Source organism: Bactrocera tryoni, chromosome 1, assembly GCF_016617805.1.
Source record: "Bactrocera tryoni isolate S06 chromosome 1, CSIRO_BtryS06_freeze2, whole genome shotgun sequence".
Classification (NCBI taxonomy): domain Eukaryota; kingdom Metazoa; phylum Arthropoda; class Insecta; order Diptera; family Tephritidae; genus Bactrocera; species Bactrocera tryoni.
Window position 1 is genome coordinate 86,992,461 of NC_052499.1, and position 16,413 is coordinate 87,008,873.

At 36.7% G+C, this 16,413-nt stretch overlaps 1 protein-coding gene across 1 annotated transcript in view; it reads left to right on the top strand.

Moving 5' to 3' along the window:
- LOC120782353 overlaps positions 1-15,990 on the top strand; it is a 53,367-nt gene extending 37,377 nt beyond the window's left edge. The window contains exons 9-12 of the mRNA XM_040114593.1: positions 3,939-4,019; positions 4,563-4,675; positions 12,503-12,643; positions 13,457-15,990. Coding sequence (XP_039970527.1) covers positions 3,939-4,019; positions 4,563-4,675; positions 12,503-12,643; positions 13,457-13,652 — 531 coding nt within the window. The 3' untranslated portion in view covers positions 13,653-15,990. The remainder of the gene's footprint in view (positions 1-3,938; positions 4,020-4,562; positions 4,676-12,502; positions 12,644-13,456) is intronic.
- Positions 15,991-16,413: the final 423 nt, after the last annotated feature.

A 16,413-nucleotide genomic window follows, 5' to 3' on the forward strand; every position in this document is an offset into this window, starting at 1 on the left:
GGAGTCCCAGCGCGCTGCCAAACAAAACGCTGGTGTTTCTGTAAACAAAACTAAGTAATGTTCATAACAATAATAATAATCCACAAAGGACCACTTCCGCCGGCGCTGGCTTTACAATGCTGCTCCTTCCGGCGCTTCCCGTCGAGGGGCTGTCGCCGCAGCCGCTTGCTTTACGAGTGCAAGCATTTCCTCCGCGCAGGCCTTCCTTGTTCCGTTTGCTTATATATATGTATATATGTGTGTGTGTGTGCAGCTCTTCTTTATATGACATTCTGCTTTGGCGCTGTGCAATGCGGTGAATACAACGGGAATCACAACTGAAAAGTTAAAATTAATCCAACCTGGCCCCGGTGGTGCGCACACAAAACCCTAACGGTACTTTTGCTGAAATATGTGCACAACAACAAATTGAAAAGCAGCTACAAAATAGCTTAAGAATAAAATTATTTTAGCATGTGAAGTAAGTGAAACAGCAAAAATTATCTAGCAACCAAAAAACAAAGCAGAAGAAGAAGAGAAAAGAAGAAACTGCAATCAAACTGGTATAATAACTAAGCAGGAAAAGTTACACGCGCAAAAAGTCGGCGATATTGTTTGCTCGCACTTTTCAGTTTCCATACGCAATCGCCGACTCACTCTGCTCTTTCGCCAGCCTTCGCGCTCCACTTTCCTTAAACCCCACTATTTGCATTATCCGCATTTTCCCCCTCCCATTCGCTCCGTTTGTTCTGTTTGTATTGTCGTTATTTTTTCATCGGCTTTCTTAAAAGCAAAAGCTTTCAACTTAAGGTTCTTAAGGGCGTAAAAGCTCAAGCGAACGGTCAAAGGCAAACGGTCGAAATGCAGTCGAGCTGGCCCTCAAGTGTTACCTAGATTTTTCCAACTTTTTTGCAAGTTTTTTCCAATTTGCGTTTTTCACAAAGTTTTCTTTCATCGCGGTGTTTGTTTGTCTGGCTTTTGTTTTCTTTTGTTCGCTTTCAGTTTAAGTGCCATGTAATTGAATTAAAACATTTACCTAAAGTTAATCTTAAATCAAGTCCCTTTGAGGGTGAGCCAACACTTGAATAATTACGTGCGAATAAAGTGGCGCTAAATATTTTGCGGTAGGGAATTATTATTTTTTTTAATAATTTAGCTAGTTTAATTAGGAATTTGGGGCGACGAGTGAAATCTGTTGAAGATATTGAACACATTCAAGTGCATATAACGTAGAATATAATTTGAAGGACATTTCAACTCAAGTGGGCAAGAAAACAGTAAGACTTTGCTTATAATTTTTAACTTTTTAATTTATTATTCAAAATCTATGTCTTCATCCTCAAAGTAATTCCCCTTAGCCCCAATACACTTGCTCAAACGCTTTTTCCAATCCTCGAAACAGTTGTTAAAGACAATTACACGTTTAATGTCTCCAACTGACTTAAAACGTTTCCACGGAGCGGTCGTTCGACTTTTGACTATTAGTCACATGGAGCTAAATCAGGCGAATGCGGTGATTACAGCCCGACATTGGTTGAAAATTAGGCGAAAAACTTACGAAGAATCAACGCAGTATTCGACGGTGTATTATCGTGGTACAAAAAACAAGAATTGTCGGCCCATAATTTCGGCCTCTTTTGACAAATACCTGCGCACAAAAGACGTATAACACTCAAATAGTATTCCTTGTTGACAATTTGGCCGGTCAGAAGCTATTCGGCGTGCGCCTCACCACGACAATCAAAGAAACTGTCAACATTACCTTGATTTTTGACTTGCTTTGACATGATTTTTTCGGCTTCGGCTCACCATTCCACTATATTCGACCGGTTGAACATCTATTTCCGGGTCGTAAGCTTGGATCTAAGACTCATCGCCAGTAATAATACGTCTCATTACATCCTGACAGTCAGAAAGTATTGTTTTACTGACGTTAACGCGACGATGTATTTCGAAAAAATTGAGTGATTTTGGTCGACTCGTGTTTTCACTCTTCTTAGGCTTAAATGATGTTTCAAAATGGTTTTCAATGATCCTTCCGATATTCCAGCGAGGCCAGTAAGATCTCTGTCACTGACAGTCATTCCAACCTAGAAAAAAATATTTCGATGAATGGTGGTTTTCGCTCGAATTTTTATTAAAAAGTCTTACTATTTTTTGCCCACAGTAGTACACACTAAGGCCTGACAGTGGTCGCGTAAAATAAAAATGCTTTGTGTATTTGACCTAAATCCGATATTAAAATCGAATATATGAAATAGTGCGATTCCAGTGCCATCTATCGCTTATAGAATTGCTCTAAATATGCCGGGCAATGCTTTTGTTACATTTTCTTCATACGAAGGTACATTGTCAAGAAGTATGCTCCCCTTTTCTACCATAACTCCGTTTCTACTCTTTAGACGAAATATATTTTCCTTCTGTTTCTCTGCTCTCTCTGAACATACACGGAGGTCGAACATGGTCGAATGATTTCATTTCTTCAATAATAATTTTATAAATTCATTCTCACTAAAGCAACAGTCTTCATTAACCATTTCTCATGGTCTCCCACTTTTTCTAAGCAATCGCCTGTGTATTGGCAGAACAAGCTTGCAAGTTATGTTCGACGAAAGTTCCATATTCTCTGTTTACATTTGAAATTATCTCGATTGAATTCGAATTTTAAGCACCGCTGAACTACTACTGCCACAACTACTCACTCATTCGCAATTGCTGGAATCGCACGTTGTCTAACTTTTTATTTGGTAGTTGCAGATAGCAAGGCGTGGTGCGCTTCCGCCTCCCCACCGCTGCGCAGCCAGCATTTAAATTGCAAAAGTGATTTACAATGCGCCAGTCAGCAAAGTTATTTCACCAAACTCGGCCCGCAGCAGCCAAACAAGTTTTGCGCAGCGTTTTGACCAACTTTGCTGACTACCAAGAAGGGATCCGCTTCCGCAGACTTTCATGACATTTGCACACACACATACATACGTGCATGTATAACCATTTAAAAGTGATGTATTCAAATAGCCTGCGAGAGTATTTACTTTACCATGTAACTGTGTGTGTGTGTGTGGTTTGGTAGTGCGCTTGTGGCGCAACTTTTCGGCGATTTAGTGCATCACTGGCTGACTGCTCTTACCTGTCGGCGCTGACGTTGAAAGCAATTCAAGAATTTCTTTTCGCATTTCCTCTCGTCTTCGCTTTGATGTTCATACCACGGCATTTCAGCTTGACTATAATTTATTTTCATATTCGTCTGCATTTAATAATTCTGCTGTGAAGGGTTTCTTTTCTTTCCGGTTGTTAAGTAATTTCATATTTTCAACTGATGCCGCCTAATTTATTGTGCGAAACTTTTCTTTGAACTTAACTATTTCCCAGTCTGCAGCTCAGGCGCCTTCGCTCTAGCTTGTATATACACATCATTAAACCAATAAGAAAGCGAGCGATTTTTGCAACGACTCCTTTTACTGCGTCATTCCCTTTTGCTTTAAGTTTGTGTTGCGCGCCGCCGACTTTCTTCTTTCTTTCTTCTTAATTTGCGCAAATCCTTTGGCGCCCGAGTTGACCGCAGCCGTTGTTGCTGTTGCGATTCAATTTGTGTTTGTTGCACTTCAACACTGAGCTCTGCCATAAGAAAGCTGTTGTCTTTGGGATGGCGCGCAGCCGCGCCGGTGCTGCTTACGGCCTCAGCGCCTCGCTTCGGGTTGCGGATCAGCAATTCGCGTTGGCGCTTGCCATTTAGGAGTGAGATTTACGCTTTTCGCTGCTCAAAGTGCCCGTGTACTGCTGGCTGTGTGTGTGTGTGCGTGTGGGTGTTTATTCGCAATTTTCCATAACCGAAATTTTTTGCATTTTTCCCTTTTACCTTTTGCTCATTTAAATAACTAATTATTATTTAACTGGCTGAGAAATTGAAACTTCATCTTCACTTTTGACTCTTTTTCCTTCTCTTTTGCAACTCTTTGCAGGTTTGGCGGCATCCTTGGCGCCGCTCGTACCATAAGCGCAGGAAGGCTCAGTGGGAGACAGATTCCAATTACTGCTCCATTGTAAGTAAAAGCGACTTTCTAAAGCATCTTGTAAAGAATCATTTGGTAATTATTTTTAAATTTTAAGTATTTGCCAGAAAGGGAGCCAAACGGGCTAAAAACTTAAAGTCGACGTAATTACAAGTTTTCGCCAAAGGACTATTGGCCATTAAAGTGAAATTAAAAATAAAAAAAAAAATTAAAATTAAATTGATGCTTGTGCAACAGTTTTCTACCGAAAATGCTTGTGAGACTTTGTCTTTCGTTTTTGCATTTTGTGTTTGTTGCATATTTCTTCGACGAACTCTTGACGAATGCTGCAGTGCAAGCTCAAAGAACTTATTTACAAGCGGTAAAAATTGTCTTTTGCATTTCCCTCCCTTTTATATAGTATAATAACGGTATATTATAAATAACGGTCGGTAGTTATATTCTTAACGGTTCATTGAAATTGAAGTCAGGGATGGCCAAAGCACTTAAAAAGTCAAAATTATATAAATTCTATTAGAAATTGTTTTATTTTGAAATTGCATTTAAATGCTATAACAATTTCTTATCCTGAAGGTTCGCGAAATACCTCCATATGACGAAGGTCGACGTTTACTGGATCTGATGGATATGGCTATATTTGACTTCTTAACCGGAAATATGGACAGACATCATTATGAAACATTCAAGTAAGTACCAAAACAAAGATAACATAACTGCTGAATGTCTTGAGCTAATACGTATTAATAATTGTTGGTTTTATCATTTGAATGATGCAATTATATTCTGGTTGACCTAAAAATCCAAAGTAAAGGATTTTTTAACAAATGGGGGACCTTGTCCGGCCACTATCAGAGTACAAAATGCCGCCATGTAGAGGCTGAATGATTCCCGTCCCTTTTTCTCGTTCATCATAATAAGCTTATGATTTCAAAAAGCTTACTCAGTTGCATTGTCTGGGATTTTTGCACATAAATTAAAGCGTTACATAGGTTTCACGGCTCTTTCTTGCCTTATTTATTTCTATAACATCTCTAAAATATTATCTTTAACTATTAAGTTGACTTCAGTAATAGTTTTGGATATACAAACCTAAAAAGTTTGCATGAGCGAGGTCAGCTACACAGTTACTGTGTTTTGAAAGTCGGTTGTCAAGATTTCTCGCGACCTATTAGATAGATTTTAATACAAGTTTACACAACTTTAATGAAAGTTTTAATAGTTTTCTGAAATGTAGCGGTTTATTCAATCAGTTTAATGAGCTTAAAATATATACGTTATTTTTTATTCAAAACTACATATATTTTTCAAATTGAGTGCAGTTGGAACTTCTTAGTAACTTCGGAAAAAGTGAATAGTACGCTGAAATGTAAAACTGGTGGCTTTTCGATCCGGTAGCCAAAATATAGATGAAAATTCTTATGCTGCAATCTAGTACTACAGATAACCATGTTTCGAGCTCTGGCGTAGTCGATCAGCCTCAACCCATTTGGAGATGTTTCTTAATGAAGGCTGAATTTCCCGACTGTTGTGCCAAAGATACCTTCTTTGCCCATCCTGAGGTTAAAGTCGCCGAGCACGATTTTGACATCGTGGCTGGGGTAGCTCTCAAAGGTATATTTGGTCACATCGTCCTTTTCTTCCGTCGGGGCGTGGGCGCAAATCAGCGATAAGTTGAAGACCTTCGCTTTGAAGCGGAGTCTCTCATCCGAGGCTGTCGATTAGTTTTCATTAAGGCGTTTTTTTACGAGGCGGGTCCCAAACCCAGAGTAAGGATGGTTCGCCTTCTTACTTTGGCTGCCCAGAGGATAGTAAAACTAAATAAAAGCCATTTTTGATGTTCAAAATTTAATTTCGATACGTCTCAAACTCTCAAAGAAATATGGTATCACAGAAGAGTTTGACTTATGGTTTCGAAAATATGTGTGAATAGTATGTTTAACCCTCGAAAATGTTAATATTAGAAAAAATAAGTTAACTGGGTTTGAATTTTGCTGTTCATTTAAGCGTTGCTTCCTTTTCTTTTCGCATAATAATTTCTTTTTGACACTTTCTAACACATGAGTGACACTTGAACTAATAAAATTTACCAAAGTTTTATTTGCTTTTCTCCACTGTTTGCGCGGTTAGTTTTAAGAAACCTCGTAGGAAATTCAATTATAGCAAACTCTTAAATAATTAGCTCGTTAGCTAGTAGTCTAAAGCTTGTTTCTAATAGTAACTTGAAGAAATTTTTCGTATATGAAAAGAAAGTGTGTTAGAAGACTAAACTTATGATGGCAATCGTGTTAATGTTTCATTACAAAATTTATGATATTCTTTTAAAGAGAAAATTACTAGAATTATAATTCTGTTTTTGTATCTTCAGTAAGCCCTCAGTTCCGGTTTTTGGCCTTCTTGCTCGTGCTGCAATTATATTCAGACTTTCTGCGAGTGCACACAGTTCATCTATTTCGATATTCGCTTTGTTGCACCAGCGCCTTAATACCTAACCGCGAGCACTGCAATATTTGCGGTTGGCTCAATGCTGTTACTCAGATGTCACAATAATTTTAATTAACTTTTAATGAGCTGCGCAGCTCGCCCGCAACTTGCCCGCTTCGCTTTGCCACAACTTGCTTGCCACTCAGCGCACAAATTGAAACGAAAGGATAGTTTTGGCGCTACTTTTTTGTAAATATTCGCCAAACGCATGTGTGTGTGTGGCAGTAAGCGAGTAGTCGTAAGTTTATTTGTACATTTCTTGGCAAGAAGCTGTTGGAAAGTGTCGTTACTTTTCATTGTGCTGCGGTCTACGTCCGCTCCACGTCGCCTCGACTGCTCGGCGGGCCAGTGGAGCTCGTCTTTTCGCCGTTCAATTAAATTTGTTAAAAATCGCATTTTCTGATTTTTCTTTTCGACAATTTGACGCATTTTAATTGCAATTTACTGAGCAGCTGAGTCCCCGAATTTGTGACGTGATCTTTTATGGGTTTTTATTCATGCAAATAACTGTTGTTGCTTCTAAGTTCCATTAAGCTGACTCTAGCACGCATTCGACTTTCGCTGTGTTTGCGTGTGAGTGTGTCTGGATGTCTGGGTGTGGGTGTGCGAGAGTTGCAAACTTTTCGAATAGTTTTAGTTACAGTAAATAAATGTTTGTGGCTGCTTAAGAGCGGAAATTTACGAGCCAGATAAGCGAAGTTGTGCCCAACAATGCTGCACAGCTGCAATCTGCCACTTTGTACAACTAATTCCTTGACAGGCATAAAAGATTTGGATAGCGAAAGTGCTGCCAGAGTTAGGAAATTTTGCCAAAGAAATTTGCGATAATAAAAGGAATAAATGAAAGTTGAAAACTTGTCAGGAAGTTATTTGAAATTTGGCAGAGTAAATTTTTAATTTTTAATTATGCCACGCATTTAAGTGTTGTAATTCAATTAGCCTAGTGTTGGCAGCGACGCACCAACACTCGCACTCACAGCCATACACTGCGGTTATCAGACAGCAACAAAAATGTTTAGGCTCATGTTCATCGCTCTCGACGGTGCTTATTGAATTCCAAAATGCACCATTCATAGCTCCAATTGAAGCTGCCTCAACTCGCTTCGCATTAATATGCGCATAAATGAACTCGATGAAACTCTTGTTGTTGTTGTTGAGGGTTGTGCTTATACATCGTAATTTCTATGTTTAATGCGATTGGATTACTGCCACTTAAAGGGCTAGTAGCTTACTCCGCTTGAATTGTTTGAGCTGAAATACCAAAATGCACTTTGCGCATTATGAGTGCAAACAAATTCCGAAGACTGCTTGCGCATGAGAGCAACACAATTCATCAGAGACTACAACTTCTATGAAATATTGGAAATTTCGCCTCAATAAAAATATAGTTGTACATTATCCTGGATAGGTATAGTGTAGCCATATAGCCACTTAAATCATCGGAGGTACGATTTTCTTGAGATCTACGAATTTTGCCATCTGAACAAACCAAAGTGATCCTTTAAAATGCGCGCGCAAACCGAATTCATATAACATTTTTTGCTAGATTGGTCCAACATTTTTTAAGTTGATGTGTAGTTTGATCTCCGTCAGTCAATTAGTGTGTTTGGCAGCAAAACGTCATCCGGTAGTGGTCACAGACGAGATGCTCGACAACACAAATGGGGTTCTTGCATAATTACAATTGTGGAAACGTGGGCTGATAAATCTGTAACTGTACAACAACAACAATCTAAGGAGCTGCGCTTAAAAAATAAGCCAATATCGAGCCGAAGCTAATGTACGTCACAAGCGTATGGAAAATTGTATTAATGGTTGGGATGCTTGTACTGGACCAAGAGCCTACTTTGAAGGCGATAGCAAAGACTTGTATTAAAAAACGTGAAAATGTTGGTTTTTTCAAATCCGTTTCTCAATTTGATATTATCATATCAGGAAGTTTACAATCTTAAGACGAAGATCGTGATATGACTCTTCGTTTGAGAACAAATTCAGTACCTTATAGGCCAGAGTAGATAATTTTTGAAAACAGGAAAACGTATAGTCGGATGAAAACAATTGGAAACCAAAAATAAAATAACAAATACAAAGGGAAAAATAATTTACAGATGATCTGAGTTCGGGAAAAGTAAGAAAAGGAAAAGGAAGAAATGCGTTGGGTTTGAATTTTTAAAGTTTAAAAACGGGTTTTCTAGATTTTCAGCAGAACTAATAGTTCTATAGAAACAAGTTTAATGGTAGGTAAAGAAAAGATATATAGCTTTTGTATATTAAATTTTTCACATAACCTCACAATTTATATTAAAAACTGAACTAACCAAGGTTTTGTTTTTTTTTATCTTGTACAGATATTTTTTCTGTCACGAAATTTGGTATAAACCTACTTTGTTGAGATGTTACATGTATTTCCTCGGCTAAAAACAGCCTTTTACAAAAATTGTTTTCTCATATAAAAAATTAAATATTTTATCAGAATTTTTTATTTTTACAAACATTGTTTTTTTCAAATATTTGTAATCGGAAAAAAGTCCTTCGCCCAAGTCCTTAAGAATTATATCGCAAAGACCTGTGTAAAATTCCATGAAAATTAGCTGAGTAGTTCTCGAGAAATCTTGCCAACCAACTTCAAGAACACAATTTCGAGAAAAATACGTTTAAAGACGGTGCACTTAGCCTAGCTAACCTCGTGCGCAGAAGCCCCCAAGGCTGTATCTCCAAAACTGTTACTCGAATCAACTTAAAAAGATAGGACAATATTCTGGAGGTGCTACAGAATTTAATAGAACAATAAAAAATATCGATATTTTGAAATTCGTATACACATTTAACCCCTTAAATCCAAACAAACTATCTTCTTTCTGTAATACTTAAAAGTAGAGCATAAATATTAATTGCACAGAAAAAAAATCGTTTCAATTGTTATCATTAAAAGCTGTATTGCACGATGAAGACTCTAATCATCAGAAATTAAATTATTTAAATTATGACTCCTAGGAATAGTTTGCTAGTTATATGCGTTCGCCTTAAACGCAGCTGATAAGATTGTAAGAGCGCATAAGCAGCTGTCGAAAATTAGTCGCAATTACAGCAATGCAGGCACAATACAATTACTAAAGCAGTAATGGCTTGGAAAGCATTTGCATTACATGCGAAAATTATTCATAATCCACCGCTCCCACACAGCAGCGCACCAATACACTTAGGCATGAATATGCATTGAGCGGATTGAGCTGGTTGAGCGGGCATTGAAACCCCCATATGCAGATTGCTGCGGTAATGAAGCGTGCGGCAGATAAAGCACATGCTTGTGTGTGGGTGTGTGTACGTTCATTTGCATTGAACGCCGATACTCAAATGCATATCGGCAGCCGACTATGCGAGCAATAGCAAGCGCAAAGGGCGCGCTGAACGGAGGGCGGTTGCCCTGTGTCAGCTCGCCGCTGCATTTTCGCTTACTAGCTTGCTGTGGCACCTCCGCGAGGCAAGGCAGTTTTCCTTTATCGGCCCATTTAAGTGGAAAATCCGTTACTGTTTTCAATCGCCCACACACAAATAATCGGCCTGCCTTTGATCCTTTGTTGCCGGCTGTTGTCTCGATGCGGAATAACGGCATGTCCCCATTGCTCAAGTGCCTTCCTTTGTGTGGGCTTATCGAATTGTTTGCTGTGCTAGAAAATTACCTAAAACGCTTAAGGCGGCGCAACGCATTCAACTATTCAACAATTGTGGCATGCAAATGTGTTATTATATGTCGAAGTTACTCATACGCCACGAACGGCGCTTGGGCTTAATCCACTGCAAGTGCCGCTAATAATAGCGGGCATTCAGTGCGGTGCTTTATGATATTTGTAATTGAGAAACCGGTTGTGATTATATAAGTGCAATTTTCACAAATGCTGCAATAAAGTTTAGACTTTCGTGGGGCAAATGAGAAAATTCGGTAATTTGCTAAAATAGTGTACCGATATAGATATTAGGAAATTATTTAGTGGAATAAGCTTTGAAGTTGCGACCATGAGCTAGTAAAGTTGTAAGTTAAAATAGTAAACATTTGAATGTGAATTAAACGTCGAAAGCTAGTCCGCAACGGCTCTTTTTAAGCTAAAGTTTTAAAAGAAGATGCGAGGCTCTAGTCCATACGGCTAATCTTTCCAGTGTGCTAACCTATCATTACTTTGATTTGTCTTTTTTTATTTTATAACGACAGAAAGGCTAGAGGCTTTGAAGTATTATTCCACTCCTAATAAGTGACATATTCTTATATGGTTACTTGAGTGTTCAAGAGATTACAGATAAAGGCTAGGAAGATTATGAAAACTAATCCTTTGAAAATAAGGCAAATACTTATGCTTTGAAATCTGAGAGATTTGATTGGAAAGACCCATAAAAAAACATTGGAGACCCTATAAAATATACATAAATGACGAGCTGAGTCGTTTTAGTCATGTCCGTTTCTCCGTCGTAGTGTAGAAGTATCTCAGATTTTGAGATATTGAACTGAAATTTTTTATACGACTTTTCCTCTCCAAGTAGCTTCTTATTTGTCGCTACCGTCGATATCGGACCACTATAGCATATGGTTGCCATATAAGCTGAGCCATCGGCTCATAGATATAATAGGTTGTCAAAAAAGTCTTGCGGTATTTTTATTGAATTTTATTTGTTGTTATTTTATTTATTTATTTTTTTTCTACTATGCACGACATAAAAGAAACGACAATCAATCAAAAATGTGTTAGCGCGTGAAATGAGCTTTCCAAAAAGGTATAGCATGACCCGATGCGACGAAAAAAACTAGAACTACGCGCTTTCAGCGCCAAATATCGAAAATAGCGCAAGACTTTTTTGGCAACCCAATACTTGTATGGAAAACTTTATCATTTCAGGAAATACATATCTTCAATAAATTTTGCATGAGTTATTATCCAAGGCAATGGTGTAATTGTTGAAGAAATTGTTCAGATTGAACAATTATAGCATATAGCTGTCATACAATATCATCTAAGAAATCTATTGAGTGAAAATTTTATTTAAAAATAAAGACGAAAACGTTTTTGTCGGTATAAGAATCCAGTTGATTGTTTTCATTGGGAAAAATAACGAATTTATGGCTGTTTTTTCAGTTAAGTTAACAACATCTGTAAGTTCCAGTTAAGGAGGGGTAAGGTTTGACAACTTTTTTCCATTTTTTTTTTTATTTTTTTTTTCTGAACCATCAACATCTCAAGAATATTGTGTTAAAGTTTTAGGTCATTCGGAGAAAAACTAACGAAGTTACAGCAGGTTGAATAACGCTACCTCTAACTTAGGTTTGCGCGCCTTCCAGCTACCTGTGCTGATTGTACAAAACTTTGAATCGATTTTCCCAAATATGTCATTTTTAAAGTCGGTGACCAGCCTACAGAAAAAACTACTGCATCGATGGTTTTGAAATTTTGCAAAAATATTCTTCATATAGTATATAGCTCTCGAATGACGTCGAGTTTTTCCAAAAATTTTAATTTCTAAGAATTTTACAATAACAAATAAGTCGATTTTTTCGTCTAAAATCGTCATTTTGGATTGAAAATGGCCTTATTTTTTAATTCACAAAAAAAGGTCTTTTTTCGACGAAACAAACCTTGCCGAAAACGTGTATAAATATACCCAGTGAAATCTCCCATAAACCGGCACTGACGAACCAACCTTTCTGCCTAGCTATTAAAGTTGTTCGCTTAACGGAGCGTCCATTTAATACAGCTTCCACTGTATTTCGTATTTATGAATTGTTTAATTTATCATATCTACTAAGTTGCTTCAAACTGGACACAGTGTGCTAAATTTTGCTAAAATCGGTTAAGTAGTTTAGGAGTCCATCGCGGACAAACCACGTGACACGTAATTTTTTTGTATAAAGATTAGTAAATTTGAGAGTTTTAGTTTGACTTAAGTTCGAAAAGTAGGTTATTACAATTTTTATAATAGCTACTAAATTTTTAAATTTTCTTCCTCAACTAGACCAATAACTCAATTGCATAATGCTTTCGTTTTAGAATATTTGGCAATGACACATTCACATTGCATTTGGATCATGGACGTGGTTTTGGTAAACCCTTTCACGATGAATTAACAATTTTGGCGCCATTGCTGCAGTGTTGCATGATACGGACGACGACGTTGAAACGAATATTGGAGTGAGTAAACACATTTAGAATATCAGACAGCAAATATTACACTTAAAACGTAGTTGTGAGCTTGACTGTTGGCATTTGTTGTTGTACTATAAAGAATACTTTATACTACAACAACACATGTACAACACAAGTACTGTTAGGATTTGTTGTTTTTTTTTTTTGTTTTTAAATCGAAAGTATTATTTTCTTACACGTTTGTGTGCCACTGCCAATACACGCCTTTACATTTTTGGCGTAAAAACTATATTTTTATATAAAAATTTGCTACTTCCAGGCAGTTAACACGTTCGCGGACGTGAATGCGATAGCATTCATTTTCATAATGATGCAAAATGACGTGAATGCTATAGCATTCAAATTTTAAAGCCAATTTTTATTCATTTAATTTTATAAAATCTTAAGTTTTTGTAATTAATACACATTTAAAAATAATGACCAATTGGTTCATTAGATAGTTTCATATTATTTTATCTTTTCTCCGTGTATTTACAAATTTCCTCACGTCATTCTGGTTGAAAAATATTATCTATATCCTCGTGGATGCTATAGCATTCATTGTATATAACGGTTAAAATACGATGTTCTGACTACTATTATAATATATGTCTAATTAGATTTCGGATATTACAACTAGTTTCAAAAATAATTGCCTGTATATTTTTGCAGCTCCCTAAAATTTTTTGCGTCCGCGAACGTGTTAAGAATAAATAAATGCCGCAATTTTTTAAATATTAACACGCTTTACTTCTGCTTGTATAATCCATATTTTTACCATTTTTATTAATATGTTGTTGTTATCTGAATACTTGACAGCTTCCATAATGGACCCAAACCACTGTCGGAGCTGATGCGCGAGTCCATGACCGTCGATCCGATTCGACCGATACTGTGGGAGCCGCACCTGAAGGCGCTCGACCGGCGTGTCACCATCATACTGAGCGGCATACGCGACTGCGTGAAGAAGAATCCACCAGAGGAGGCGCTCGAATCCGAGGATCTGCTGTCATAGCAATTACAGCAACAGGGCCGAATAAAGATACAGGAGGGCAAGTTTAAGTTCCTGATTCGCCCCAAAGTGCGCCATACGAAAATGACAGTTTAGCATTAGAACCTAGGATACTTAATGTTGTAGTAAAGTAAGAGCAAAGTCGAATTGTGCAACAACGTGCGGCGAGCCGGCATTTATCTGCCGGGTGTGTGACTATACGACTTTTTTGTTAGTGGTTGACTAGTTGAATTTACATATACTTGTATAACAAAGCGCATTAAAACTAAAAAATCTGCTCGGCACAACGCTAAAAATGACGTTGTGTGGCGAGTTCAAGGCTGGGCAGGAGTGCGTTGAGGCGGCAGAGCCTTTGAAAAAGGCACAACGCGCCCAACAATCAGCCTTTGCCAAACACGAATTAATTGAAGACAAATAATTGTAGGCTTAAAGTGATAACAAACATTATTTAAAACTATAAAAGTATAAAAGTTATTAACAAATTCAAAATGTATAAACTAAGTAAATAAGTTCGTAGCTAAAGCATAATTATAGGCGGGAGATTTGTCGGCTCCAAGAAATTTTGTGCTGGTTGAATTTTTATGAGCATCTTAGCGCAAATTGAATATGTACCTTTCATAACTAACTGAATATGAATATTATTTACTGAACAAAAGTAGCGTTGATCTGAGCAAGAGTACCAATTGGCAGCTGAAAGTTCTTTTGTAGGCGAGAGCAAAGAATAGTTAGGAAAAAAACGTAAAGAGAAAGTTACACGAATTGATAAAAAAAATAAAAAAAACAAAAACAAAACCAACTAACACTTTGAAGTACAGCTGGTGCCAAAGTGCGTGGTTCCGTGCAATTCAGCTGAAGCCACCTTGAAGTGGACGAAGTTCAGCAGTAGGATTTAACGGGTTCACGTTGCGCTGCTAACTCCATCGCGGAAACTAAATGAAAAGACTAAATAACTAACACTTTATTACACTTTACTACAAACTTGCGCTTTTATTTATTAAGCATTGAGCAAATTTATTCTCTAGTTTAATTTATTGTTTTGTTAAACAAAACAAAAATTGGAACCTCAAAATTTTACTTAACTCTTAATGTCCCTACTTTAGCTTGTGGTATTTAAGTTCAATTTTACCCCAACTGGAAAGTTGTACTTTTATAAAATTAATTTAAAATATTTTCATAAGCAAAAGTTCGGTTTCGACACAGTTAAGTGTTTAGTTCGAAATTATCTGACTTAAATTACACTTCGGAATTAATTAATTTACACTAAAATCGAAAACTCTTTATGTCATATTTTCTGGTGCAAGTGTGTTTGCTATGTTATTTTTGATATTCATATCGCTTTCGTTATCAATTTGCAAAGCGACACTTTAGTTTTGCACTATACATATCTCATTAGCTGGTTAAGAGAAGTTGTGCGTTCATGTACTTGAGTTGTTTAGTAAACACTTGCACACATACAGCCATGCGCATATGTATGTATGTGTATGTGAATAGCGTATGTGTGCAAATAGTTAATATAGGAGACACTATAGTTATATATATGTATATATGTACGTATGTATATATAGCTGTTTGTTAATTTAGTTGATTTACCTTTGAATTGTTATGTAATCAAAGCAAATAATTGAAGTAAAATTATTTGTGAACTTTGTAGTTAGTAGTAAGTACTTATGGAACAAGAATAAGAGAAAATACCAAAGAATTGCGAAGAAATTCTTATGACAGTTTTTTCCTCAACCGAGCTTTTATATAAGTATATGCGCGTGTGTATATGTTTTGCAGAAAAATCAAAATTTCGTTTGAGCATTTTTGAGTTGTCTCGATGTCTACGATGAACCATTATTTCCTAGAACAATATTAGCTAAATAAAGTTGTGACAAATAACTAGTTGACTGTATTTTTCTTACTGTAAAAATATCAGTCAATAAATTTTTTGTTTTGGGATTTTCTATAAAAAGTCTTATTTGTACAGTTACAGCTGTTCTGCTTGAACAAAAGTGATTCTCAGTTTAAGTTAATCGTTACTGGAAGTTGAAGAGCGAAAATGGGTCAGTTTATACACTAGTTCCCATATCTCTCTAAATTTAATTTCGTTTCACTTTTTGGCGTATTCAAAAACTATTGAAAGCTTTTATCGACATATTTATGTAAAAATATTGTGTATTATATAAATTATATATTTAATGTTATTTAATTGTATTGAAAGTTAAACTAAATTAGGTTAATTAAGCGGGAAAAATTCGCAGACAAACTGACGGATGATTTGTAATATGAATATAACTAAAGAAACTTGTGAAATATTTGAATGAATTTAAATAAAGTACCATAAGATCATATTATATTAGCTGTAAAGTCTTTCTATGTCCATGGGGAATAATTAAGTACTTATTTCAGGGCATAAATATGAAGTACATAAAAATTGGGTGGCAGAGCGTTTCTACACAGTCAATTCTTCAAGCTTAAGGACCACCCTCCCAGGTTGCGTATGGTTTCATAACTACATTGAACTTAAATGCAAAACCGTTACAATCAGAATCGAACCTATAACGTGTTTTTCAGTAGGGACGCTACAAATTTAGACCGATAGAGACAGCAAACGACGCCATATTGCTCCCGCTCTTTCGATATTACTCTTCAGTAAGGTTTGTCATTTCATCATGGAAAGATATATTGGTCCAACGACGAGTCGAAATTATTAAAATTTATTACCGAAATTCGGAATCAGTGGCCTCAACTTTAAGAGCGCCACGTCCAATTTATTGTCGTC